The sequence below is a fragment of the Hypanus sabinus genome, unplaced genomic scaffold, assembly GCF_030144855.1.
Source record: "Hypanus sabinus isolate sHypSab1 unplaced genomic scaffold, sHypSab1.hap1 scaffold_349, whole genome shotgun sequence".
Classification (NCBI taxonomy): domain Eukaryota; kingdom Metazoa; phylum Chordata; class Chondrichthyes; order Myliobatiformes; family Dasyatidae; genus Hypanus; species Hypanus sabinus.
This window is the reverse complement of record NW_026781251.1, coordinates 287,202-315,027: the sequence shown is the minus strand read 5'-3', so window position 1 is coordinate 315,027 and position 27,826 is coordinate 287,202. Positions and strand designations below refer to the sequence as shown.

General features: G+C 44.5%; 1 protein-coding gene across 3 annotated transcripts in view; it reads right to left on the bottom strand.

The window, feature by feature from the left end:
* The window catches only part of LOC132388561 (NACHT, LRR and PYD domains-containing protein 3-like), a 38,185-nt gene that overhangs the window by 10,071 nt on the left and 288 nt on the right, over positions 1-27,826 (bottom strand). Inside the window, exons 2-5 of one of the 3 annotated variants that reach the window (XM_059960937.1) lie at positions 13,797-14,078; positions 6,628-6,921; positions 3,415-3,511; positions 1,169-1,329 (exon numbers count right to left, since the gene is read on the bottom strand). In XM_059960937.1, the coding sequence (XP_059816920.1) occupies positions 1,169-1,329; positions 3,415-3,424 (171 nt within the window). In that variant the 5' untranslated portion in view covers positions 3,425-3,511; positions 6,628-6,921; positions 13,797-14,078. Of the gene's footprint in view, positions 1-1,168; positions 1,330-3,414; positions 3,512-6,627; positions 6,922-13,796; positions 14,079-27,826 lie in introns of those variants that run through there. The other 2 variants (XM_059960938.1, XM_059960939.1) reach the window with 2 other exon arrangements.

The window sequence follows — 27,826 nt, the reverse complement described above, 5'->3', positions numbered from 1 at the left end:
GTGTGGAAGAGATTTAAAAGGATGTCCCAGTTAGGGAGTATGCCTTATGAGAATAGTTTGAATGAACTCGGCCTTTTCTCCTTGGAGTGTCGGAGGAGGAGAGGGGACTTGATAGATGTGTATAAGATGATGAGAGGCAATAATCGTATGGATAGTCAGAGGCTTTTTTCCAGGGCTGAAATGGTTGCCACAAGAGGACACAGGTTTAAGTTGCTGAAGAGTAGGTACAGAGGAGTTGTCAGGTGTAAGTTTTTTACTCAGAGTGTGGTGAGTGCGTGGAATGGGCTGCCGGCAACGGTGGTGGAGGCAGATACGATAGGATCATTTAAGGGACTTTTGGATAGGTGCATGGAGCTTAGAAAAGTAGAGGGTTATGGGTAAGCCTACTAATTTCTAAGGTAGGGATAGGTTCAGCACAACTTTGTGGCCCGAAGTGCCTGTATTGTGTTGTAGGTTTTCTATGTTTCCTTCCCTCAACATCTTCATTCAGAAGAGAAACATTTTCACTCAGAGCGTGGTGAGAGCATGGAACGAAATAGCAGCACGTGGTACAAGCGGATAAAAGAAGTCCGGATAGATACATGAATGATAAGGGTATAGAGGACATGGCCTGGTGCAGTTCAATGGGAATTGGCAGTTTCCGTAGTCCAGCATAGAATAGATGGGCCAAATAGCCTGTTTCTGTACTGTACTGTTCTATGACTCCGACAAGTCAGCCACCCATTGTTTGGGAACTCAGATGGAGAGCAGACGAGCTGTGGTTAGCAGGTTTTGCTCCCTCAAGCACGGCAGTGAAGCTGGTTGGCCCAATTTACAATCTGACAGTTTAATATTCCTCCTGGATTAATGAGCTTAGGTGAATTTGACCGACAGTCTTGTAAGATGCAAAATTAGTTCGGGTTGAATGCTTGCTCAACAGTCCAAATATGCAGTCACTGCTGTTATATCACAACCTATATACAGCAGGTGTGAGAGGAAATGGTGACGCTGAACATGCAGTTCCCAGTACTCCCCATCTTAACAGCTGAAACCACATCTGCTGGAGACTAGTCAGAAATCAAAGTCTCCCTTGCCACGTTGAACTATGCTAGAATGTGCCGGAGATGAATATTGATCACTATTCCCTCTAATACCAGCTGTTCAGTGATAATACACTAAATACACTCACCTCATTTTCTTCTCTACTGAAATGTCCCTCTTTTGTCAACATCCAACCGAGTCTTTCAACCTTTTCTTCAATCGCTTGTTTGAGTCTGTCTCTATAGAACTTTGTCAGTTGGTACAGTCGGTATTCCTCCCCCGGTGCCAGGAGGTCAGAGATTGTAAATTCTGCAAATATGAAAAGTGTATGTAGACAAGAATTCAAATCTCCCTCGTCTCCAGCGCTCTCACCCAAATCAACAAAAAAGTAAATTCTTGAAACTCAGTGATCACTTGCCTTCAGCTGGAAACATGGATTTTATCCTGAACTCCAAAACTGGCCTTACAACTGACCCAGCAATGTTCTGGGTATTACGTTACCAGAAGGACCTCATTCAATTCAAACTATTCTGGCAAAAACATTCTCCTTAATTCACATCCTGTAAATACTCTCTTCATCTGGAAAGTTGCATTTCCTCCAATGCACAGACTGGAAATCATGTACATTTCCTGTAGTGGGGTAACAGGTGCCCCACTACACCACACGTACCACACCCACACATTGCCCTCTCCTCTGACCAACCCTCCAACAAGGCCTCATTTTTACCCTCTTCCCTACCACATTCTACGAACACATCACCCCCATATTGCATCCACCCTCTCCATTGTTGGTGACTTTGCAATTCCATGTTTAGTGAGCTTCCGAGCTGACAGGCAGTCGCCTCACTTGTGCCGGTTTCAGGCTCCTGATCAGTGACTCTGATGTCACTGTCTCTGGGCTGAATTTGATCCTCCTCCTCTGCGGTGGCCGGACCGATTTCTATTGGGACATTGCTCTCAATCTGGCCCTGCTTTAGTGCATTGTTTTCGGTGTCCCGACCATCATCCCCTGCATGTAACAACTGTGCAGATAATTGTCAAAGTCTCGCTTAGAGAGCTTTGTGTGTAATTGCGGTTGCAAATCTATAGGATGGATGTGTTTAAGATGGAAAGAGTGTAGTGGAGAATGGCCAGTATGATGCCGGACTACGGTGTTGGGTTTTCTGTTATATGGCTCGGTTTTGGAACAGTTTGCCCTGGAGCATGGGAGCTTGAAGGGTGACCTTACACATGTATATAAAATAATCAGGGGCATAGGTATGGTAGAAATATCACAGTCTTTTCCCCAGGGTAGGGGATTCTAAAACTTGAGTGCAGAAATTTAAAAGTGACAGAAATGGCATTCTTTCACCTGGCGGGTGATGGGTAAAAATTACATGCAGCCAGAGGAGACTGTAAACACAAATTAAATTACGAAGTTGAGAGGATGTGGGCGGGGAAAAGGATAGAGGACTATAAGGGAACTTTGGGAAAAGCTGTCGGAAAATGGAGCAAGCACAAGAGACATTTAGATCAGATTGAATTAGTTGGATCAAAGGACCTGTGCCCAGGCTGTAATCTCTGTTTTATTCCACCTGGACTCACAGAGTTGAGCACAATCACAATGCCTATTGGGGACTGAGATATTTGGTCATTGGCTATACCAGGTTTCTCACAAGAGATCATGGGAATTTAAAATCCAGGTAGCAGATAATCTCAATAGAGAAATATTGAGAACTCACATTCACCACTTGTCCACAGCCCAGACATGGATTCAGGTATTAAAACACAGAGGCAGACTGCAAATTTATCTAGAGTGAACTGTCGTCTGGTCATCAACCATTCTCAACGCTGGCAATGTCCTCAGCTCGGCTACAGAAAACAGAATTCGGAAACTCCTCTCATCTCCTTTCTGCAGCAAGCAAGAAAACCAGGAAGGAGTGATAGATGTCCTTCCAAGACCTGAGATGTTCAGTTATCACACAATCTTTGAATTCCTGGAAATGCTCCTACCATCTGGTTCTGAATTTTATAAATGGAAGTTGGAGATATGGTACGCATCTGGTCTTGTCTAAAGGTGAAGCAGAAACCGACCCTGGTCTTTTACACAACCCCCAAGCCCGCTATTGCATTTCTGTGTTTCACTCACAGCCACCTGATTCAGGACTCTTTGTTCCTTTCACTCAGGTGAAGCTTTGCATGGTGAGTGAAGTGATTCGACCATTACCCCTCACAGGTCCCTGCGCAGGAACTGTTAGATTGATCAATTACTCAAGGTTGCTTCACCAGTGGGATCAATAACACTGCTTGATGAAAGTTTTCTGTGCCCAGTTAACATCTGTGTAAGTTTCTTCATCTTTACTAGTGTGCGCCAACAGAACAGAAGTTTAGTTATAAAGATCGCAGTGATCATACCCGTGTCCATTCTGAGTCTGACTGACGATTGTTGATTGTCGTCGTTTTGTTCACACTTTGGTCCCGGCGCAGGAAAGCTCCACCTGCTGGTGATGCCCTGAATTACACAAGAAGCAGACACCAAGTTTGAGCCAGTACGATTACTTTGTAAATATAACAGTATCTCCATCCCCTGTATCAGAGTAGCAGTTGGCTTAGAGCCAAAACATTCCCTGTTAACATGAACTCCCACGCCATCACAGTATGTCTGTCCAGTGATATCTGGTGCATCCTACTGATGGAGTCACAGAGCAACAGAGCACAGATACAGACCTTTCAGCCCAACGGGACAATGCTGATAACAGTTTTCACCGAGATGGTCCCAATTTCCTGTGATGGACCCATCTCTCCCCCACCCCCCGGCCTCTTCACTCCATCTACACATTCCAACTGCTTCTGGAAGTGTACAATTGTGCCTGCCTCATCCACTTCCTCTGGCACTTCCCCCCACATAATCAACCTTTGCATGGTAACGTAGATGATCGTGTTGGTTTTGCAATCTATTTACCACTCCTCTACCCATTTAGATCCCCTATAAGCTACGATAGTGTTCACCGTGAACACCATCTATTTATTTTGTGTCATCTGCGAACTTACTGGTCAAGCCTTGTACAATCACATCCAAATGTTTGTACGATAGTAACTGGTCTGGAACCTGGTGGTGCCCGTCCAGAGGCACCTGTACCTTCTACCTGATGACAACAGCGAGAGAAATACATGGCCTGGACGGTGAGGATCTTTGATGATGGATGCTGCCTTTCTAGAGCAATGTTTCATGTAGATGTCCTGAATGGTTGAGAGAGTGACATACCTGTGACATACCGGGCCAAACCCACTACCTTTTGTAGGATTTTCTGCTCAAAAGCATTGGTGTTCCCCGACCAATCCATAATGCAGACAGTCAGCTGACTTTCCATCACACATCTACAGAGGTTTGCCAACGTTTTTGCTGACCTCCCTTCGCATGTAGTCATTTTAATAATTTACAGTAATTAAATTGTCAGAGCTTTTCTAGTCAACATACCAAGATGCACAGCTGGACCATACGGCCCCTCGAAACTGCTGCTGCAAATAATGAAATCATGGCTGATCGAATGTGAAATTTAATTACGGACTCCCCCATGTCCATCCCTGTGTTTGCTGTACAGATCCCGCACCCTTGCATTGAAACAGGTGGTGATTGTTCTGGAGCTGATATTAATCTGATGGATATTAATCTGAACAGACCTGATGGACAATGGGGTGCAGAGTTAACCATTCCCAACCCCCCACCTGAGAACTATGAACTATTGCTGTTGTTATGCTGCTCATAAGAGAGAGAGGGAGAGATAAAGCCCAGGCAAGAACATTTGCTACAGATAAGATGGGGAGAGAGACTGTTGATTAACTGTATTATGACTTCGATAAGGATTATTTATTTACTGCTACTTTGCTCGTTAACATCCCTCAGTGGACAGCAGCAGTGGCCTGATTAGATGGACACAGTCATTCAGAAATGATGGATAGCTGAGACCCCGTGAGTAGCGATAAAAGACAGGTCTGGAGAGACACCCTTCAGACATGGCAGTGGGCACTGACTGAGGGTTGTGAACCCACAGAAAGGTGGGGGCTTCGGAAACCAAACCAGGAGATCGGTCAGTACAACTCACAGTGTTACAGCAAGGCTGGTGTGGACTTGTGTGTGTGTCCACTCATGCCAGAGTGATGAGTCCACCACAGAAGAATGGTCCAGCAGAAGGACGGAGAGGTTATAGCTGAATGACCACGACGGTACGACGGAATAAGAAAAAAATTATTCAAGGTTTGCCTGACTGCAGCTGTTACATCTCTCTCTCTCTCTCTCTAACGATTACAATACAAGAACCATAACTACATCAACACTCATGAACTGAACTTTATACTTTTCTATGACAATTCATTTACCCCTAGACATCGATAGAGCTTGTTTATTATTGCTTATTATTATTATTCCTACACTTTTAGGTTTATGACTGCTACGTTGTGTTATATATATATTTGCATTATTGATATGGTTTTACTTATTTTTATTAACAAACACCTTTACATATCGTACCACCAGACTCCAACGGATACTTCTGTCTTTGCTGGTTAGACACCCAGTTACGGGGTACATAACAATCTTTACTTAAACTGTGGATAATATAAGTCATGTCAGCAGGAAACAGTCAAAACACAAAAGGCACCACAGCCAGAAGTGGCAAAAAAAACAATTATCTGCTTGATCGCTGATCCAATGCAGAGACAACTGATTGTTTGGAAATAAAGATCTGAAATAAATATCAGAAGTTGAATTATTCTCTCTTTAGTTCCGCAGAATATTCTGACAGTGTGTATGCGGTGTATCGTTTCTTTCAGATAAACCCATCCCCTGCCCCACACGGATCTCTCAAAACCATGACAAAACCATGACAATACTGGAGGAACTCAACAGGTCAGGCAGTATCTATGAATGGGTGTAAACAGTCGATGTTGCGGACCGAGTCCCTTCATCCGGACTGGACTGGAAAGGGGAAGAGGGCAGATGATTGACTGATTATGGAAGGTGCGGCTTGTTGTTCTGTGAGACTTGGTGCTCAGGGTCTGCGTGTAAGCAGCTGCCTGTCCATCACATTCCTCAGAACAGGGAGCGGCCATTCCACTGAAATCAAATCCAACCGGTTCAGCAAAACACTGTCATTCAAGCGCGAACAAAGTTTAACTCTTTGTGGTACAGGGAAGAGTGATAGAACCAATAACACGATGTAAAGTACATTAGCTGGGGTCTCGAAGGTCGACTGTTCTTTTCTCCATAGACGCTGCCTGGCCTGCAGAGTTCCTCCAACATTTTGTGTGTGTTGCTCGGATTTCCAGCATCTGCAGATTTTCTATTGTTTGAGAGAGATCGGTGACGGGTCACTGGCCTGTGGGATGTTTCACATGTCACTATCGGGGTGAAAGATGCCTTCTGCTCGCACTCACGAGAAACCACCCAGGAGAGTATTTCTGGTTGATGGCAAATACGTCGTTTCTCTTAATCCATTTGGACAGTAACTGACTCATTAACATGAACATGTCAGGACACCCTTCTCCCACTAAATTCACTCCCGATCCCGACCAAAGCCGAGTCTCACTGTAAACGCTGAATAATTGTGCAGAATCATCGACAACACTTACTTCTGATGTTGTAATCGGACAGTGTTCAGTGTGGTCCCGGGAAATCACGGTCTGACTACCCGAGTGACCGACAATGGTCCTGCACCGATGTTCTCACCCTGTACGGAGAGTTGAGTCTGAGCTGCTGCTCCCGAGGCCACTCGGCTGTGATGTGTCCGCCGCTCATTACAGATGGACAGGGCCGGGTGACCCGGGGTAGAGCGGGACTGCCACAGTCCGGGTCACACTAACTCTCACCGGCTCAGGACGGGTCTGACAGCTGGACGAGGCGGGAGTGGGGTCAATGTAGCAACCCTAAAGAGGAAAACAAACAGACTGCGTTAACCTTTCTGTCCGAATTTCCGTGTAGATCTCTCCTTTTTCTTTCATCGCAACCAGTGGGGCGGAGTTTCTCTGTTTAACTCAGCGAGTCCCAGGCTGAGAATGTGATCCAGTCCGGGTTCTGGGAGGATCTGAGCTCCGCTCCGTGTGTAAACTGGACTGCCCAGCGTAGGTACAGTTTCAGTTCCAGGGTCCCTCACCTGTTCAGGTACATGGAGCCGCATTTCTGCTGAAATTAAACCAAACACATTCGACTGTATATTTTCACCAAATGGGAAAAAACTGGTAAAGATTATTGTATTTCTATCCTGACAGCTGTTGTCACAAGAATACCCCTCGCCCCCGGTTTACAGCGGGTTTCATTTCACAAGCAATGGATGTTGATCCACATCCCGCCGGAAATACTTGATGAATTTGTTTCTCTTAAAAGTCATTTATTTCAAATGGCCTGAAGTTTTTCTGAGGTGGGAGTGATGCTCTCACTGAAAATTGTCACATTGTTTAAAATGGCCGATAGGGAAGGAATGGCACACTGATTGAAATGAGCACGGGAGGAGAGGGGAGATGTGTGTTGATTAAAAATGGGAGTCTCACTCCCCTCTATCCCTGAGCTAACCCTCACTATCCTCATCCCTCTACCCCATCTACCCTATCTATACCCCTCATGATTTTGTAGATCTCCATCAAATTTCGCCCAAATCTTCTGCGTTCCAAGGAACAAAGTCGTAACATATTCGAACTTCCCTTATAACTCAGGTCCACAAATCGCAGCAACATCCTTTTAAATTTTCGTTGTTCTCTGTCAACCTTATTTACATCTTTCTTGTGTGTTGGTGACTTAAACTGGTCACAATATTCCAAATTAGACTTCATAACCATCTTATATCATGCAGTCTCCTATACTGAATATTTTAATTTATGAAGGCCAATGCGCCAAAAATTTATTTATACCTTATCTAGGTATGCCACAACTTTCAATGAATTGTGGACCTGTATTCCCGGACGCCTTTGCTCGACCTCGCTCCTCAGTGCCGTACTCTTCACTGTGTAAGACCCATGCGGATGGATCCTACAGAAGTGCAACAGCTCACAAGGCTGCATTAAATTCCATCTGCCATTATCAGCCACTTTTACACCTGGTGCAGATCCCGCCATATCCTCCAACAGTCTTTCTCGCTGTCAAATACATCCGAAACCTTGGTGTCATCTGCAAATTTGCTGATTTCCACACTCATCTCCAACGGGTTCTGAGGGATCAACTTGTCAGTCGCTGGGGATTTATACATTGAAATCTGCCCAATATGCCAAATACTTACCTATCTATAATCTGTATACCATCCATGTCCTCACTTCTACAAATTCTGTGGCTTTTCCCGAGTGGAAAATTCCAATTAAAAATTCCTCTATCCTCCACACATACATTACCATCCAGACAATCAATTTTGTCCACTGCAATCCTATTGTCTTCCTGGTTTCTTTCTCCAGTGTTAACTTGCATTTCCGCGACTCCATAAGTACCTCATTTAGTTCCGCCCTGCTTACACCTGTTATGCACCCCGTATTTTTTTCCGCTTTACCGGGGCCTCAATATCTCCTGAAAACCAAGGTTCTCAAAAACAGGTACATTTAACCCTTTATACTGATTTGCATATAAATGCCGTGAAGTCTATAAATTTTATATTTCAATGTCTCCACTTACAAGTATGTATTTGCCAAAATATATAACCTGTCCCTATCCACACAAGTCAGATCCTTTCTGATATATTCAAAATTGACATTTCTCCAATTGAGAATGACAACCCACGGAGTAGAGCTAGCTTTGTCCACACTTACTTTGAAACTGATGACATTGTGATCACCAGACGCAAATAGTCTCCACACACAGACTTCTGTTACGTGTGTCCTGTCTCATTCCCTACTCAGACAGTAAGTATCACACGCTCTATATTTGGGTCTTCAACTTACTCATTAAGGAAACTTTCCTGAAGACATTTGTCAAATACTTCAGTGCCTCTACTCAATTTACAGTACGAGAGAGCCAGACTATTTGTGTAAGTTTAAAATCAAACTATAACAAGTTATGTTTCTTGCAATATTCTGTGACGTCTACTAATTTGTTCTCCTAAATCCCGCGATGCCAGTAACCTGAGAGTACAATTGTAGTGCGGACAGTGCTGCCGCAGCCTTGGGGATATCAGGTCATGGACTCAGACACTAGAATTTCCCTCATTTCATACCTTTCATGATTATTTCCCCCCAGAGCAGTGAAAGTAAAATCGCTGTTCAGTGGTCTTTTTTTTTTCTCAAATTTACTTGCAGTTATCTTAAGATGTTAATAAACTACCGAGAGCCTAATGTTGTGATAGAAGGAAGTGACCAGGACTGCAACTTCTGAGAGTAACTGAGACGTGAACAAGGATGAACTCGTTGAACCACTTCCCATATCACGCCTTCCCTCCTGGGAATTCCTCGACCACCGGCCGCTGGCCAGTGCCCCAGTGCGACAATCCCCATACTGAGCGGATATCAGGTGTGGGGCTTGATAATGGCCTCTTTCCCTTTTGTGTCCATGGACTGGAAGTATCTAACTGAGCTGACGATCCTACCGCCTTTCCTAATGCCCGAGGAAGCCCGGCGTCAATGGGAATGAGAGGTAAACCCAGCTCGGTGGCCTCCCCCTGTGCACGGAGAATGCGGCTGGCATACAGGGGGTTTGCACCCAGGCACGGTTGAGTCATTCTGCTCCCTCGCATATAGAGAATGGCAGGGGCAGTGGTTGGGAATGGTAATGTAACAGGAGGAGTGGGGATAAGGCGTTATTGAGGAAGAGATAGATGCAGATAGCCTTGAAGCACAGTAAGTTATTTGAAATATTACAGGAAACTCTAGATCTAGATTCAAAAGACCTGCGCCTAATCTGAAATCAGAAATCTGTGCTGAGAGCAAACTGCCGCTGTAAGAATAGACCGAAAGGTGAGTCTGTTTACGTAAATCACGACAGGCATTAGACAAGGATGTGTCTTTTCCCCTGATTTATTTAATGTGCACAGTGAAACAATATTATAAAAAAATATGAGACATCTTGGGAATCAAAGTTGGCGGTGAAAACATCAATAATTTCAGATATTCGGATGACACTGTGTTAACTGCAAGTACGGAGGAAGAACCACAAAACCGAATTGATATAGTTGTTGAAGAATGTGCAAAAATGGGTCTATCTATCAATTGCAAAAAGACAGAATGTATGGTGATATCCAAAAAGCAGAGTTCTATTTGCAGGCAGAGAATAAATGGGGAAGGCATAAAACAAGTACAGAACTTTGCTACTTAGGAAACTGGGTGACATCAGATGGCAGGAGCGACATGGACATCAAAAGAAGAATAGGGATGGCCAAAGACACATTTACAAGAATGAAGAGTATACTGTGTTGACCAATACTAAACTAGGCATGCCAACCCACCTCACAGCACTGAAACTTTACGTTTATCAAGTTTACCAGATGGCTCAGAATGTTGGACAATATCTACTATCATGTGGAAAAGAACTAAAGCAACAGAGATGTAGTTTTTGAGGATGCAAAAAAATATCATGGATGAAACGAATATCTAACGAGGATGTCATGATCAGAGCAAGCCCGAGAGAGATCATGTCTGAGCGTGAAAAGGCAACGTGACTTCATTGGGCATGCGAGTAGGAAAGAAGAGTTAGAATGCAGGGTAATTATGGGAAAGATTGAAGGGAAGAAAGCAAGAGGAAGACAAATGATGGAGACAGCAGCCAGAGAACTGGAAATTATACCAATGAATTGATCCACTTGACCCGAAGCAGGAGTGTGTGGGCCATGGCAGTCAAAGCTCAGACATGGCTGAGCACATCACCTGATGATGACGATGATCTAAATACTCTGTTGAGAGCACCAGTGGGGGCGAGGTGACATGATTAGTACTTCAGCCGTTGAGCCATCTCAGCGCGAGCCGGGCAACACGTGTATGACGTAAAGGACCACGCTTACTGCTTTAGTGGGCAGTGTGCTGTTTGTCTTCTAAATGTTTTGGGGAGGATTCTGTTTCCTAAAGCTTTAATCGGTGCAGTGTCTCTCTATTCAGTATTTTGAAAAACAACTGATTTGCTAATGTAAACCAGAATTGCCAGTCGGCTCTGCACACAGTGCATTAATCAGAAGACCTCTCGTTCCTGCAATGTATAACTCCTGGTATACTAAACACCCTGACAGTGTGGACCATAGATACCCCTTCCTCTAAGAGCCAGGGAATCATTCAGACAACTGGTCGCTGAGAGGAATTATGTTTGTAAATTGTTAAAGTTCGCCCAGAGTCAGATTGATGGAGTTGATGTAGAGATCGGGAGTGCCGGACAGCCGAGCCCACGTCTTGACCCTCCGACTTCCGAACAATGGCAGTGATGTGGGGACCTGTGGCCACTGGGGGGCCCCGCGGGGATCTCCTCTCAATTCCACAGGAATATTCTGTCAGTGTGGGTATGATTTCAATATCCACCGTTCCTTTTAACTAATTTCAACTGATTCCGCACTCTGCTCCACACGCGTTCCCTCGCTGATCTTTCGTAGCCATGGAAATGCATAAATTGCAAGAACTCAGCAGGCCTTGCATCATGCCTGGATGGAAATAAACTGTCGATATATCGGGCCGAAACACTTCATCAGTACAGGAAATGAAAGGGGAAGGGCCAGATGATTGAATGATTAGAGATACGTGGGTTGTGGTTCTGACGGACTCGGTTCAGTGTGTCAGCAGCTGCCTGTCCGTGGTCATTCCTCACATAGGAATGGCCTTTCTGATGAAATTAAATCCAATTTATACGACAATTCACTCTCATTAGGGAATGAGCAAAGTCACTTTAACTCTTTCTCCTTCTGGGAAATCGATAAAACCTATACCCTGATATGGGAGACACCACTTACACCTGATGCTGTAACTCGACGGCGTTCGGTGGGGTCCCGGGTAACCGCAGTCTGACTTCCCGGTGAGCTGCAATGGAGCTGAAACCTGTGCGGTCAGTTCAGTCTGATATGAGGCATAAATTGACATTTTCTGGCACCAATGGGAGCTAAATAACCTGCATGTCTTCTGGCGGCCGCGCAAGGTTTCCCAAATGGTCTCAGCTTGAGCCCGGAAGCGCAAGAGTAAGGAGATCCGCAAGAGCGCGCGTGTCGGGCAGTGGGCGGGGCCATGAGCTGGTGTGCGAGAGCCCCAGGGAATATGCAGCGGAATTAACAGGGAACGGGAAGCGTTCCAATACCACACTGTCCAGCTCACCGAGTTCAGCATAAATCCGACTCCCGAACACAGCTGGGGCACATATCTAACACACAAAGCTGGACGTAAATAATCAATGTTTGTTTTCAGTTCAAATACATAAATGAAATCCTATCTCCCTTCGCATGCAGTCATTATACCAGTTTACATTAATTAAGTTATCAGAGTTGTCAACATACCAACACACATAACTGGACCACACGGCCCCTCGAAACTGTTGCTGCAGATAATGAAATCGTGGCTGATCAGATCTAAATTTTCATTACATATTCCCACATATCCATCCCTGTAACACTTCAAACCCACTGTTTGTCAAGAATCCAGTGCTTAAACAGAACTACGGTCTTTGCTTCCACTGGCCATTGAGAGGAAGAGTTCAAATTGCTCACATTCAACACAGGAACAATCAAGGTATTCGGCTGAAATAAGGAAATCTGAAAAGGTGTTTACTGTACAGCTCCCGCACCTTTGCTCTGAAACAGGTGCCATTGTTCTAGAGCTGATCTTAATCTTTACCTAACCAGTGGAAAATGTAAATCATGACAGCAGGAAACAGTTGGATCACAAAAGGCACTAGAGACAGAACTGGCTTAAAAAAAAACAAATATCTCCTTGATCACTGATCCACTGCAGAGACAACTTGTTGTTTGGAAAGAAAGATCCGAAATAAATATCAGACGCTGAATTATTCTCACCTTAATTCCCCAAGATTACAGTATTCTGACAGTGTGGATACTGTGCATTGTTTCTTACAAATAGCGCCGCCCACTGCCCCACACGGATCTCTCGTAACCACGGCAACATACACGGTGCTGGTGGAACTCAGCAGGTCAGGCAGTATCTATGGATGGGTGTAAACAGTTGACGTTCCGGACCGAGTCCCTCCATCAGGACTGGACTGGAAAGGGGAGGAGGGCAGATGATTGACTGATTTGGAAGGTGCGGCTTGTTGTTCTGTGAGACTCGGTGCTCAGGGACTGCGAGCAAGCAGCTGCCTGTCCATCACATTCCTCAGGACAGGGAGCGGCCGTTCCGCTGAAATCAAATCCAAACCGGTTCAGCAAAACATTGTCATTCAAGCATGAAGGAAGTTTAGCTCTTTGTGGTACAGGGAAGAGCGATAGAATCAATGACGCGATGTAAAATACATTAGCCGGGGTCTCAAGGGTCGACTGTTCCTTTTCTCCATACGCACTGCCCGGACTGCAGAGTTCCTCCAGCATTTTGTGTCTGTTGCTCGGATTTCCAGCATCTGGTAATTTTCTCTTGTTTGAGAGAGATCAGTGACGGGTCACTGCCCAGTGAGATATCACAAGTCACTACCGGGGTGAAAGATGATTTCTGCTCGCACTCAGTAGAAACCACCCAGGAGAGTATTTCTGGATGACGGCAAAGGCGTCATTTCTCTTAATCCGTTTGGACAGTAACTGACTCGCTAACATGAACATGTCAGAACTCCCTCTTTCCACTAAATTATCTCCCGATCCCGACCAAAGCCGAGTCTCGCTGTAAACGCTGAATAGTTGTGCACAATCATCGACAACACTTACCTCTGATGTTGTAACCGGACGGCGTTCAGTGTGGTCCCGGGAAATCAGTCTGTCTTCCCGGGTGATCAACAATGGTCCTGCACCGATGTTCTCACTCTGTACAGAGAGTTGGGTCTGAGCTGCTGCTCCCGAGGCCACTCGGCTGTGATGTGTCCGCCGCTCATTACAGATGGACAGGGCCGGGTGAGCCGGGGTAGAGCGGGACTGCCGCAGTCCGGGTCACACTAACTCTCACCGGCTCAGGACGGGTCTTTCAGCGGGAGTGGGGTCAACGTAGCAACCCTAAAGAGGAAAACAAACAGGCTGCGTTAACCTTTCTGTCCGGATTTCCGTGTGGATCTCTCCTTTTTCTTTCATCGTAACCAGTGGGGCGGAGTTTCTCTGTTTAACTCAGCCAGTCCCAGGCTGAGAATGTGATCCACTCTGGGTTCAGGGAGGGTCTGAGCTCCGCCCTGTGTGTAAGAAAGACTGCCTGGCATGGATAGAGTTTCAGCTCAAACGTCCCTCACCTGTTCAGGTCCAGGGAGCAGCATTTCTGCTGAAATTAAACCAACACGTTCGACTATATATTTCCACTAACTGGGAAAAAAAACTGGAAGAGATTTTTGCATTTCCATCCGGACAACTATTGTCACAAGAACCTCTCTCGCCCACGGTTAACAGCGGGTTTTGTTTTACAAGCAGGGGTTGTTGATAGACTCCTCGCCAGAAATACTTGTTGAATTTATCTCTCTTAAATGTCATTTATTCAAAATGGACAGAGGTTTTACCAAGGGAGAGAGTGACGCACTCACTGAAAATTGTCACATAAGTTAAAACGGAGGGAATGACGCACTGATTGAAATGAACACGGGGGGAGGAGGGAGTTGTTTGCTGATTGAAAATGGGAGCCTCACTTCCCTCTATACCCGATTCCCTCTATACCTCTATTCCCTCTATTCCCTCACTATCCTCATCCCTGTACCCCATCGACCCTATCTGTACACCTCATGATTTTGTAGACCTCCATTACATCTTCCCCAAATCTTCTGCATTCCAAGGAACAAAGTTGTAACCTATTTAATCTTCCATTGTAACTCAGGTCCACCAATCGCAGCAACATTCTTGTAAATTTTCGTTGTAATCTGTCAACCTTATGTACATCTTTCCTGTGGGTAGGTGACGTAAACTGCACACAATACTCCAAAAATAGGCCTCATAACCATCTCAAATCACGCAATCTCCTATACTGAATTCTTTAATTTATGAAGGCCAATGTGCCAAAGATTTCTTTACTACCTTATCTAGGTGGGCTGCAATTTTCAATGAATCATGGACACGTATTCCCAGACGCCTTTGTCCTACCGCATCATGCCATCTGGTTCACCGTGTAAGACCCATCCTGACGGGTCATACCAAAGTGTAACAGCTGGCAGGCCTACATTAAACTCCGTTTGCCATTATCAGCCATTTTTATACCTGATGCAGATCCCGCTGCAAGCTCTGAATGTCTTCCTCGCTGTCAAATACATCCCAAACCCTGGTGTCATCTGCAAATTTGCTGATCCGGATAATCTAATTATCATCGAGATCATTGATAAAGTTGACAAACAACGGATATCAGCACCGATCCCTGTGGAAATCCACAAGTCACGGGTCTCCAGTCAGAGAGGCAACCATCTGCTACCACTATCTGCCTTCCTCCTCTATGCTAATGTCTACTCCCATTTAATTCCTCACCTTGAATGCCAAGAGAATTAAATTTATTGGTCAACATCCTATGCAGGACCTCGCTAAATGTCCATGTAGGAAATATCTAGTGCCTTGCCTTCAAAACTGTCCTGGTAACATTCCTTGTAACTTCTTCAAAAAGATTGTCTAGAATACACAAAGTCACATTGGATGTCCCTAATCAGTCCTGTTTATTTAAATACTCCTATATCCGGTCCTTCCAGTGTCTTCCCACGACTGATGTCAGCCGCACCGACCTATCATTTCCTGGTTTAATTTTGGATCCTTTGTTTATACAGTGGAACGAAATGAGCTATCCTTCAATCCTCTGGTAGCTTTCCTGTCTTTGAGCATAATTTAAACATAATGGTTAAATCCCTGCAATTTCTGCATCCGCCTACATCAGGGTCCAAGGACTGAACTTCTCAGTCACTGGGGATTTATGCACTCGAAGCTGCCCAATTTGCCCAAAACACTTACTCCTCTGTAATTTGTATAACTTCTCCTTTGCCTCACTTCTATAGATTATTTTCCCGAGTGAACACAGAAGCAAAGATCCAATTCAGAACTCCTCTATCTTTTTTGCCTCCATGTGTACATTGCCATTCTGATAATCCAGACGATTAATTGTGTCTCCTGAAATCCTTTTGCTTTTAAAACATCTGTATAATCCCTCACCTTGTGTGTTAGGACAACCTTATGCCTCCCTATAGCCTTCCTGGTTTCTTTACTCAATGTTATCTTGCATTTCCTTGACTCCATAAGTACCTCAATTTTTTCCTACCTGCCTACACCTGCTATGCATCAATTTTTTTCTAAACACAAAGTATACTGCAGATGCTGTGGTCAAATCGAGATGTACAAAAAAGTTGAATGAACTCAGCAGGTCGAGCAGCATCTGTTGAAAGGAGCAGTCAACGTTTTGGGTCAAGAAACTTCGTCAGGACTAAAGAAGGAGGGGGGGGCAGAGGCCCTTTAAAGAAGGTGGGGGAGGAGAAGCAGGGAGGGAATAGGCAGGAGAGGTGAAGAAGGAATCTAAGGGGAAAGCACTATGAGTAGTAGAAGAAGGCAGAGTCATGAGAGGTGATAGGCAGCTAGAAGAGGAGACAGAGTGAAGGTGGGATGGGGGAAGGGAGAGGGAGGGGGGAATTTCTAGAAGTTGGAGAATTCGATGTTCGATTTTTCCTCTGATTGGTTTTACACCCTCCCCCCACCTTCTTTATAGGGCCACTGCCCCCTCCTTCTTCAGTCCTGACGAAGGGTCTCAACCTGAAACGTTGACTGCTCCTTTCAACCGATGCTGCCCGACCTGCTGAGTTCATCCAGCTTTTTGTACGTAATTTTTTTCTATACCAGGGCCTCAATACCACGGAGCAGAGCTATCGTTCGCCATAATTCCTTTGAATCTGATGGCATTGTGATCACCAGATGCAGACAGTCTCCACACACAGACTTCTGTTACGTTTGTCCGGTCTTAGTCCCTAATGAGAGATCAAGTATCACCTACCCCTTTAATCCCTCACACTCTATCGTGTCCAAAAGAACAGAACCCCAGAATATTGAGCTGCCAGTTCTCTGCAAGCCAGTCTCAATAATGGTGACAATATCATAATGCCATCTGTTGATCCATGACTGCTCATCTGCCTTTCCTTCAATACAATACATGGTGGGAATTTTCTATGTATTTCTATCAATTTACAGAGAGTGAGGAAGTGGTGGGTGCTGTTATCACACAGATTTACAAGGATTTCAGCCACCCCGGAAAAACAGGAGTTGTATTCTGTGACTGCTTCGGAGATGGGGTCATTTTTGTTGCAGTTGGAAGTTTGAACATCCCTTAGAAGGCTAACAATTATACCAGTGCCCAGGAAGAGCAGTGTGAGTTGCATTAATGACTATCGTCCATAGCAATAACAGTTACTGTGATGAAATGATTGAGGGGTTTGCGATGGCTAGAATTAGCTCTTCTCTCAGCAAGGACCTGGGCCCACTGTAATTTACCTGTATCCACAATAGGTCACAATGCAATCTCATCGGCTCCTCACGCGGCTTTGGATTACCTTGACAATACGAATACTTACATCAGATTGCAGTTTCTCAACCAGAGCTCAGTGTGTAATGCAATTATTCCTACAGCTCTGATCGAAAGGCTCGAACTGCTGGCCTTTCTACCTCCCTCTGCAACCGGATCCTCAATTTCCTCAACAGAAAACCACAATCTGTGCGGTTTAGATATAACGCCTGCACATTGCCATCGATACTGGTTCACTTCAAGGATATGTGCTCTGCCCACTGCCCTACTCTCTCTGCACCCATGACTGTGCAGCTTGGCACAGCTCAAACGCCTGTGACAAATTTGCTAATGACACCACTATTGTTGGCAGATTTACAGATGGTGAGTAGAAGGCAAACAGGAGCGAGATACATCACCTGGATGAGTGGTGTTGCAGCAACAAACTTACACTCAACATCGGTCAGATCAATGTTCTAATTGTGGACTTCTGAGTGGGTAAGACGAGGGCACAGGGACACACCAATCGTCATTGATCAGTCAGCAGTAGAAAGAGTGAGCAACTTCATGTCCCTGTGTGTCAGCATCTCTGAGGATCTCCAGGGCCCAGCATACCGATGCAGTTACAAAGAATGCACGGCAGCCATTATATTTCATTAGAAGTTTGACGAGATTTGAGATGTGACCAAAGACTCACAGATTGCTACAGTTGTACCGTAAAAACTATTCTAACTGGCTGCACATCGCTTGATATGGTGGGATGGGGGAAGTGGTGAAGCTACTGCACAGGATAGAAATACTCTCAGCAATGTTGTCAATTCAGTCAGCTCCATCATGGGCAGTATCCTCCGTAGCATCCAGGACATCGTCTTGGAGCGATGCCTCAAAACGGCGGCATCAGTCATTAGGGATCTGCTTCACCAAGGAGATGCCCCCTTCTCATTGGTATCACCAGGAAGGTGGTACAGGAGATTGAGGACACACACTCAACTAGTCAGCAACCGCTTCCTTCCCTCTGCCATCTGATTTCTGAATTGACATGGAACCCACGAACCTACTTCACTGAATTCATTGTTGCAATACTTATTTAACTTTCAGTAACAGATACTTATTGTAATAGTTTTTTCTCTACTATTATATATTGCATTGTATTGCTGCCACAAAGCCAACAACGTTCACGATGTATGCCTGTGATATGACACATCCTCCTGATGACTCTACGGGGATTAATCCCGATTGGGCCTATCAGGCTGAAGATCCACTTCCCGTGTACTTCTCTGTTTCCCAATAACAAACTGTGCAGACAGACGGACAAAGATCACATCCTCATCCCTGGGACTCAATCACAGCCGTCGTGGGGCAGTAATGCCGCTGCTCCACTTGTCAGTGATGGGAAACCATCTTTCTCATTTCACTTTCCAGAGAGCCAGAATCTGTGCATTGCCGATTTGAGGCTGTGTTCACAGGGATACCAGAGGCTTTTTGAAACAGACTCGCTCCACTGCCCTGAGAGGACACTTGCAGTGTGGACGGTCCTGCAGCAGCCCCTGGGTCATCAGCTCCTGGACTCAGACACTGGGCATTGGGCAACAGCAGAGCTCTGCAGAGTCTCCCCCATAACTTTCATGGTTAGTTTCTCCCCAGTGCAGTGAAAGTATGCTGTGCAAGAATGTTGTTGGTCAGTTATCAAACTGGAACAATGTGACACTTACAGCTCTAGGAGAGAGAACAGTTAATTTACTGAATTAAATATATATATAGTTCAGTACAATGTAGCAAGACATTTGGCAGAGTCCCACCTGGGAGATTAGTCAAGAAGGTTTGGCATTCAGAATGAGGTGGTAAATTGATTTGGACATTGGTTTTGCGGGAGAAGCCAGAAAGTGGTGGAAGATGGTTTGACTCTCTGACTGGAGACCAGTGACTCGTGGGGTGCAGTGGGGGTCAGTGCTAGGTTCATTGTTGCTTATCATCTCGCTCAATGTTCTGGATGATTTAATTACTGCAAGAGTTGTTTTTTGTTCAACAGTAGGTTATTTGCCGTGGTCTGTACTTATTAACTTAGTTTACAGTAACTCTGTAGTCAGAGCTTTTCTTGTGCACAGACCAGGCAGAAATTGGCCACTCAGCCCATCCAGCCTGCTGCCCCACCCAGTGAAATCATGGCGGTCACTTTCTGTAACTGGTCACCACCCCACCCACAATGTTTGTTATGTATCGAGACCATGAACAGAATCAATGTCTTTTCTTTAAAAGGATGTTGAGGAAATCAGCTCGAAACACCAACAATAAACAGTCATGAGAAAAAAAGACATGCATTCATCGGAAGTCACAAGTTTTGGAAACAGAAGCCGTGTTGACTAAACAGCTTTTCTCGCTCTTGCTTTGGAATCATAACCCCTGATGCAGGAACTGTTTTTAACCTTGACATGAACTGAGGAGAATCTCAACCGTGCAGACAGGATAATGCAAGAACACAAATACCACGACCGACAGAAGAGACAAAGTAGGGCGAATAACTTCTTCCAATACACACAAAATGCCGGAAGAGCTCAGCAGGCCAGGCAGCATCTGGGAAAGGAGTCTTGCCAAAGGGTTTCGGCCCAAAACGTCATCTGTTCACTCTCTTCCTAGATGCTGTCTGGCCTGCTGAGTTACTTCAACATTTTGTGTGTGTTGCTCTAGCATCTGCAAATGTTCTCTTGTTTGCAAGCAACTTCTTGGTCACTGATCCAAAACACGGGTAACGTGTCAACTGGAAGTAAAGATCAGAAATAAAGAACAGAAGCTGAATTCACCTTAATTCATTAAGAATGTTCAGTCTCCCTGTGGGTATATTTTCAAGTTGTTTCCTTCTAACTTTACACCAGACCATCAGAGGAGGGTCATTTTGTAACTATGGGGGAGGGGCCGGTGTTGCTGCTCTGTGAGACTCACAGTGCAATTTTCTGTGTGCAAGCTGCTGCCTGTCTGCAGGGCTAATTCTGACACGCAGGCATTCCTCGGAGCAGGGAGCGGCTTTTCTGTTTAAAACAAATAAACTACTTCAACATTTCGCGCTCACGTTCAACTGTGAACAAAGTTAATTTAACACTGAATTTAAATATTTCTGTAACAGGAAAAAACATTAAAACACCGACGATATAGAAAAGAAAGTTCACCAGTGTCTGCAATCTGAATGTTTACTTATTACAATTGCTATTAGATGTTGAGAGTTTCCAGTAGTTTATTTTACTTCAAACACCCAATATCTGTAGTTTTAATATATATATATATTTGCGATTTAATTAAATGAATCGATCTGTGGCATAGTCCACGACGATGTTCCAAATGCCAATATCTTACAGTAGTTCTGTATTCTCAATAGTTTTTCCTGTGTATGTGAGTGAGTGTGTGTCAGGGAGTGCGATGAGGGAGAGAGACTCTTTCGCTGCCCTGTGGGGACATTTCGCATATCACTGCAGAAAGGTTTTTCTGCAGAGTCTCAGTAGAAACCAACTAGAGAATGTTTGTAGTTGAAGGTAATTGTTTCTTTTAATCCATTTGGTCAATAATTAATTTGTTAATTTAAAGATTTCAGAGTTCCCTTCTCCCACTGACTTCCCTCCTGAGCCCGACAAAAGCCAAACCCGATTGTAAATGCTCCCTGGTTCTGAAGAATCGGAGACAACACTTACTGTGATGTTGAAACCGGGCGGAGTTCAGTGAGGTGCCGGGTGAACGGTGTGCTCACCATACATAGAGATGTCAGTCTGAGCCGCTACACCCGAGGTTATTCGGTTATATAGTGTCAGTCGCTCATTTCAAAACACTCGCTTTCCTTACCGCGCTGTCCTCCCACTTGCCCCCTACCTGCTGCGCTCTTCTCCCACCCCCCATCCACTTTTCCTCCCACCCTCCTTCCCCAAGCTCTCTCCTTCCCCCTCCCGTGCTCTACTCATCCCATGCTCAACTACCCTTCCTCTTTCCCCACACCCTTCCCCGCTCTCTCATGCCTTCATCCCTCTCCATCTCGCCTTCTTTTTCCTGCCCAGCTGCCGCCTGTCAATCCCTGTCTAACAATGTAGACTGTCATCTAAACGGGAGAATGTTCAAACATCAGAGTGCAGAGGGAATCAGCTGTACTCGGGTCTGACTCCTGGAAGTTTAATTTATAGGTTGAGTCTGTGATAAAGAAGGCAAGTGCAATGTTGTCATTTATTGCAAGGGGAATAGAATATAAAAGCAAGGAGAAAATTCTCAGTCTTTATGAGACATTAATCAGGACATATTTCAAGTGTCATCAACAGTTTTGGGCCCAGTATCTCAGAAAGCATGTGTTGTCGTTGTTGAATGACCGCAGGAGATTCATGGGGATGATTCCAGCAATGAAGGGGTTCACATATGAGGAGAATTTGGCAGCTCTGGGTCTGTTCTCACAGGAATTTAGAAAAATGCTGGGGAATTTCATTGACACCTACTGACTGTTAAAAGGACTGGCTGGGGTGAATGTGGAGAGCATGCTCCTGTGGTGAAGGTATCCAAATCTAGGGGTTGCAGCCTTAAAATTGAGGGGCAACCATTTAGAAAAGATTAAAGAAGGATTTGTTTTAGCCAGAGAGTAGTGAATCTGTCACAGACTGTAGTGGAGGACAATCCGTGGGTGTTTAAGGCAAAAGCTGATTGTCTCCTGATCATTCAGAACATCAAAGGATATGGTGAGAATGGTATAGGGTTGAGTGGGATCGGGGATCAGCCATGATGGAATGGTGGAGTTGAATCGATAGGCTGAATTCTGCTCCTGTGTCTCATGGTCCGGTGACTGTCACAAACTGATTTTTTAAGGAATCATGAAAAGAATGTTTTAGAAACAAATATAGACAACGTGAGTCTGAAGGCAGAAATTATAAAATTCCAGAATCTCACAGCAAGCAGAGCATCAACTGTAATTGGTAGCGTGGTTTTGGAATCATCGGTGGTGTTCTTTATATCAGCTTTCACATTCATTGACCCTCCCTGCAGCAGAAATAGTTAAGCAGACTAATAATGTGAATGTTTTCAAACCCAAATGAGAGGGAAACTTCAAACCAGTTGGATATGGTTTTAGCAGAATGGCCTAAAGTTCTGCTTTACGAAGAGCTGCCTACGGTTCTGTGGAATGTGCAGGGCCAAACAGCTGCTTACACCAGACCCTGAGCTTTGAATCTCCCAGAAAAACAACCCGCACCTTTTCCCAGTACTCTTTCAACCTTATTTATTTCTCTTCTATAGATAGATGACCAAAACTGCAGTCAATACTCCAAATTCAAAGTCAGCAATGTCTTATTCCTTTTATTCCACCGCACTCTTTAGTGCGCTATCGTTTACTGTGGAAGACCTACATAGTGCAACACTTTGCACTTGCTTACATTAAATTCCATCTGCCATTTTCAGCTCAGTATTTGCAGCTGCACCAGATCCCACTGTAACCTGCCTCTCTGCCGACTACACCCCTGATATTGCTGTCATATGCAAATGTGCTTATCAAGTTAAACACGTTATCATAGATGACAAACAGCAACGGCCCAACTACCATTTCTGTGGCTCTCCGCCGGTCATAAACCCCCAATCAGGGAGACAATCATCTACTATCATTGTCAGCCTTCGCCCAAAGCTCCACTGTCTATGCCAATTTACTTCCTTACGTTGAACGTGGAGCAAATAAATTTTCTTTACCAAACTCCCTTTCTGTCCCTTTCTCTCTAATCATATTCCCTTCCGCTGTCTCCCCATTGTGTCCCAACATCTACCCCCCGTCTACCTACTCCACTGACTCTACTTCATCTTAGTTGCTCCCTGTCCACCTCATAGACATGTTATGAGTGATGAATAGACCTGATGGACAATGGGGTAGAGTTAACCATTCCCCTCCTGAGAAACACAAACTATTACTGTTGCTATGCTGACCATGAGAAAGAGAGATGGAAAAACAAGCAGGAACATCAGCGACAGATCAGAGAGAGGGGGAAATTACTGATTAACCATATTGTGACTCCTTTTTGAATTATTTACTGTTTCACTGCAAGGACAATAGTTTGCTCATAAACATTCCTCAGTGGATTGAAGGAGTGGCCTGATTTGATGGACACAGTCATTCAGGAGTGATGGATAGCTGAGTCCCAGTGAGTAGGGATAAAAGACAGGTCTGGAGAGACACCCTCCAGACACGCCAGTGGACACTGACTGAGTGTTGGAACCCACAAGAAAGGTGGGGGCTTCGGAGACCGAACCAGGAAGTCGGTCAGTAAGGCTATCAGTGTAAAAGCAGGGCTGGTGGGGACTTGTGTGTGTGTCCACTCATGCCAGAGTGACGAGTCCACCACAGAAGAATGGAGAGGTCATAACTGAATGACCACACCGATATGACGGATTAAGAAAGCAAAGAAAGGTTTGCCTGACTGTAGCTGTTACATCTTGCTCGCTCTCTCTCTCTCTCCAACCATTACAATACAACAACTATAACTACATCAGCACTCATGAACTGAACTTTATCCTTTTCTATGACAATTTATTTACCCCTAGACATCAATAGAGCTTGTTTATTATTGATTATTATTATTATTATTCCAACACTTTTATGTTTATTACTGCTAACTGGTTTTATATGTATATTTGCATTAGTGATATTATTTTGCTTATTTTTATTAATAAACACCTTCAGTATAGTACCATCAGACTCCAATGAATTCTTCTTTCTCTGCTGATTAGACACCCAGTTACGGGGTACATAACAGACCCTCGCCCTGACTTTTTCCCCTCTCCCTGCTCAACCTTTCTCTCTCTCCACCTCATTCTGCCCCTCACCTTTACCCTTACATCAACAATATTTTAAGGGTTATTGGCAAATTTGGGAAAGATGCATTTTTCATACACTGTGTTGTGTCTTTGTATTAAGGAATGTCACAGTTGGGAATGGCATGAATCTTTTTTTTAAGGTATCATAAAAAAAGTTTTAAAACAACTGCAGATAATGAGAGTTTTAAGTAAAAATAATTAAATTCTGCAAACTCACAGCAAACAGGACAGCAACTGTAACTGGTAATGTAGCTCGTTCAAGCCCGTTGGCAGTGTCGTTTATGACATGTTACAGGTTCCTTGCAAACTATTAACAGTTTAGCATATTTGCATATGCAGAAATAGTTAAACAGAACACTGATGTGACTTTGTTTATGTGATAGAGAGTGAAATGTCAAACCAGTTTGAATTGGTTTCAGCAGAAAGGCTGCTCCCTGTTCTGAGGAATATGCAGGCAGCTGTTTAAACACAAACCCTGAGCTCCGAGTCTCACACAAAAGCAACCTGCACCTTCCAAATCAATCAATGGTATTGCCTCTTCCCTCTTCCTTTCCAGTTCCACTGAAGGGTCTCGGTCCAATACGTTCCCGTTGTATTCAGTTCCATACATACTGCCCGGACCTGCTGAGTTACTCCAGCATTTTGTCTTTCCCTGGTTACGAAATATCCATGACAGGGAGCAGTTTAAAACCATGTCAAAACACATCCAGGCTGTTGAGTATTCTTGGGGAATTAAGGTGTGAATTATTCAAGTCTGATATTAATTTCGGATCTTTACTCAATCAAACTTCTGTCTGTGATCAAGGAGTCATGGTTAGAGAGTCATATCGAAACAGAACACAGTACAGGTGCATTGTCTGAGCCATTTAAACCACCTGTTCCCACCCACCTGCACAGTAGCCATATTCCCCCATCCATATTTTCAAAGGTGAAATCGTGCTCGCATGTACCACTCCTGTTGGCAGCTCGTTCCACATTCTCTCGACCCTCTGATTGAAGACTTATCCACTCATGTCCCACTAAAACTTCTCATCTGTCACCCATGATGCATGATCTCTGGTTGTCGTTCCACCTGACTTCAGTGGAAAAGGCCTGCTTGCATTTACCAATCTATACCCATCTTCATGTTGCACTGCTCTGTCAAATCTCCTCTCAATTTTTAGCATTTCAAGGATTAAAGTCCAAAACTATTCAACCTTTCCTTATCACTCAGGGCCTCCAGAAACCTCCTTGAAGTTTTTCCCAGTACACTTTCAAACTTACACCTCTCCTGTAGGTAGGTGACCAGAACTACACACAATACTCTAAATTTGGACTCACCGATGTCATATACAACTTCAAACTAACATCCCTTCTCCTGCAGTCAATAATTTAATTGATGAAGGTCACTATGCCAAAAGCATTTATTAACCACCCTATCTACCTGTGGCGCTGCTTTCAATGAATTATGGACCTTTATTCCCAGATCCTTTTGTTCCACCGCAACGTTAGTGCTCCACTGTTTACTGTGCAAGACCTAACATAGCACAACACTTCGCACTTGCCTGCATTAAATTCCATCTCCCATTTTCAGGTCAGTATTTCCAGCTGTTCCAGATCCCTGTAACCTATGATAGATAATTTCCCTCACTGTGAATGACACCCCTAATCTTGGCGTCACATGTAAATGTGCTTATCAAGTTAAAAACATTACCATCCCAATCATTGATATAGATGACAAACAGCAACGGACCCAACGATTAATGTAGACAATCATCAACCATCATAGTCCACTTTCTCCCAAAATGCCATTATTTACTCCAATTTACTTCCTTACATTGAACGTGATGCAAATGAATTTCCCTGACCAACCTCCCATGCAGGATTGCTAAATGCTTGCAAAAGACCATGTAAACAACATTCGCTTCATTGCCTTTATCTACTTTCCTGGTAATATTCCCAATAACCTCATCAAAAAAAAATTGTGTGTGTTGCCAGGAGTAAACAAAGTCATGCTGACTGTTCCAAGTCAGTCTTGTCTTTTCAAATACTCATATATGCAGTGCTTCTAATACTGATGTCAGAAGCACTGGTCTATAGTTTGCTGGGTTTTTTTTTTAAGCCTTTCTTCAACAGCAGGTCGGTATAACCCATGGAGAGCGGGATTTTACATCATATCCCAGGTACAATCTCAACAAAACGCGAGTAATTGTTAATGTCATTTCACTCTTACACCCAATAACTCTTACAATAAATACAATGTACCTTTCACCTCCCTCTCTACCCTCTGCACTTAAACTCTCCATTTTAACACTCAGGATTTCAGTTTCTCCTACAGAAGTGGGTGATCTCACATTTCCCACACTGGACTCCAGCGACCTGTTGTTCCCACTCAGCCTTTTTGCCTCCATTACCCCAAAACCTCTCCACAAGAGACCCAGAACATTGAACAGTACAGCACAGTGCTCAGTGTATTCAATTAAGGAATATATATCGTTTCAACAACGAACGGGGAGATAAACCACCATCCATCCGGGTGGGGGGGGGGGGCGGCTGTGAGCATGCGCAGGGTGATTACTACGTCTGAGCGGAGGGTCTCCCTCCCCAGGGAGCAAATTTCAGTGAACGACCCAGCAGACTCGGTGAGGAACAACATACACGCCCCTCATATCTCCATTAACCTATCCCCTTTCACCTCAAATGAATGGCCTCTTATCTTAGAAATTTCAACCCTGGGAAAAATATATCGTCTATCCCTCTCGTAATCGTCTAATCGTCCATCCAGTCTCACCCCAGCCTGCGCCGCTCTGGAGAAAACAACACAAGTTTATCCAGCCTCTCGTTATAGCTCATGCCCTCTAATCCAGGCAGTGTCCTGGTAAACCTCTTCTGCGCCCTGTCCAAAGCCCCGACATCCTTCCGAGAATGGGGGCGACCAGAACTGTATGAAACACTCCAGATTTAACTAGCTTTATAAAGCTACAGCACAACTTCCCGACTTTTGAACTCAGTGCTTCAACTAATAAAGACAACCATGTCATTTGCCTTCTTAACCACCCGATCAATCTGTGCAGTCTCTTTCAGGGAGCGATGAACTTGGAGTCTAAGATCCCTCTGATCATCAACACTGTTCAGAGTTTTGCATTTAACAGTGTATTGTCGCATACATTCGACCTACCGAGCTGCCAAGATGATCATCACTAATCAAATCTCACTGAGATTTCTCAGGTCCTGTTGAATTTATTGCCAAGTGCACAAGTACGGGAAGGTACAGGTACAGAGAAACACTGACGTGGCAGCATCACAGGCAAGTACATTCAGATAACACACAGAACAGCAATTATACAATTCTCTGTCAGTAACAATATAGAAACATGTTTACGTTATCCTGCTAATAGGACCAGAACAACACGGGCTGGGCGGCGGCTCATCTCAGACGGTTCGGTGTGAAGGTCTCACAACCCGAATCTGACCCCGGCAGATTCTGTGAAGGAAGCAGGGCGAGGCCGCCAGTTCT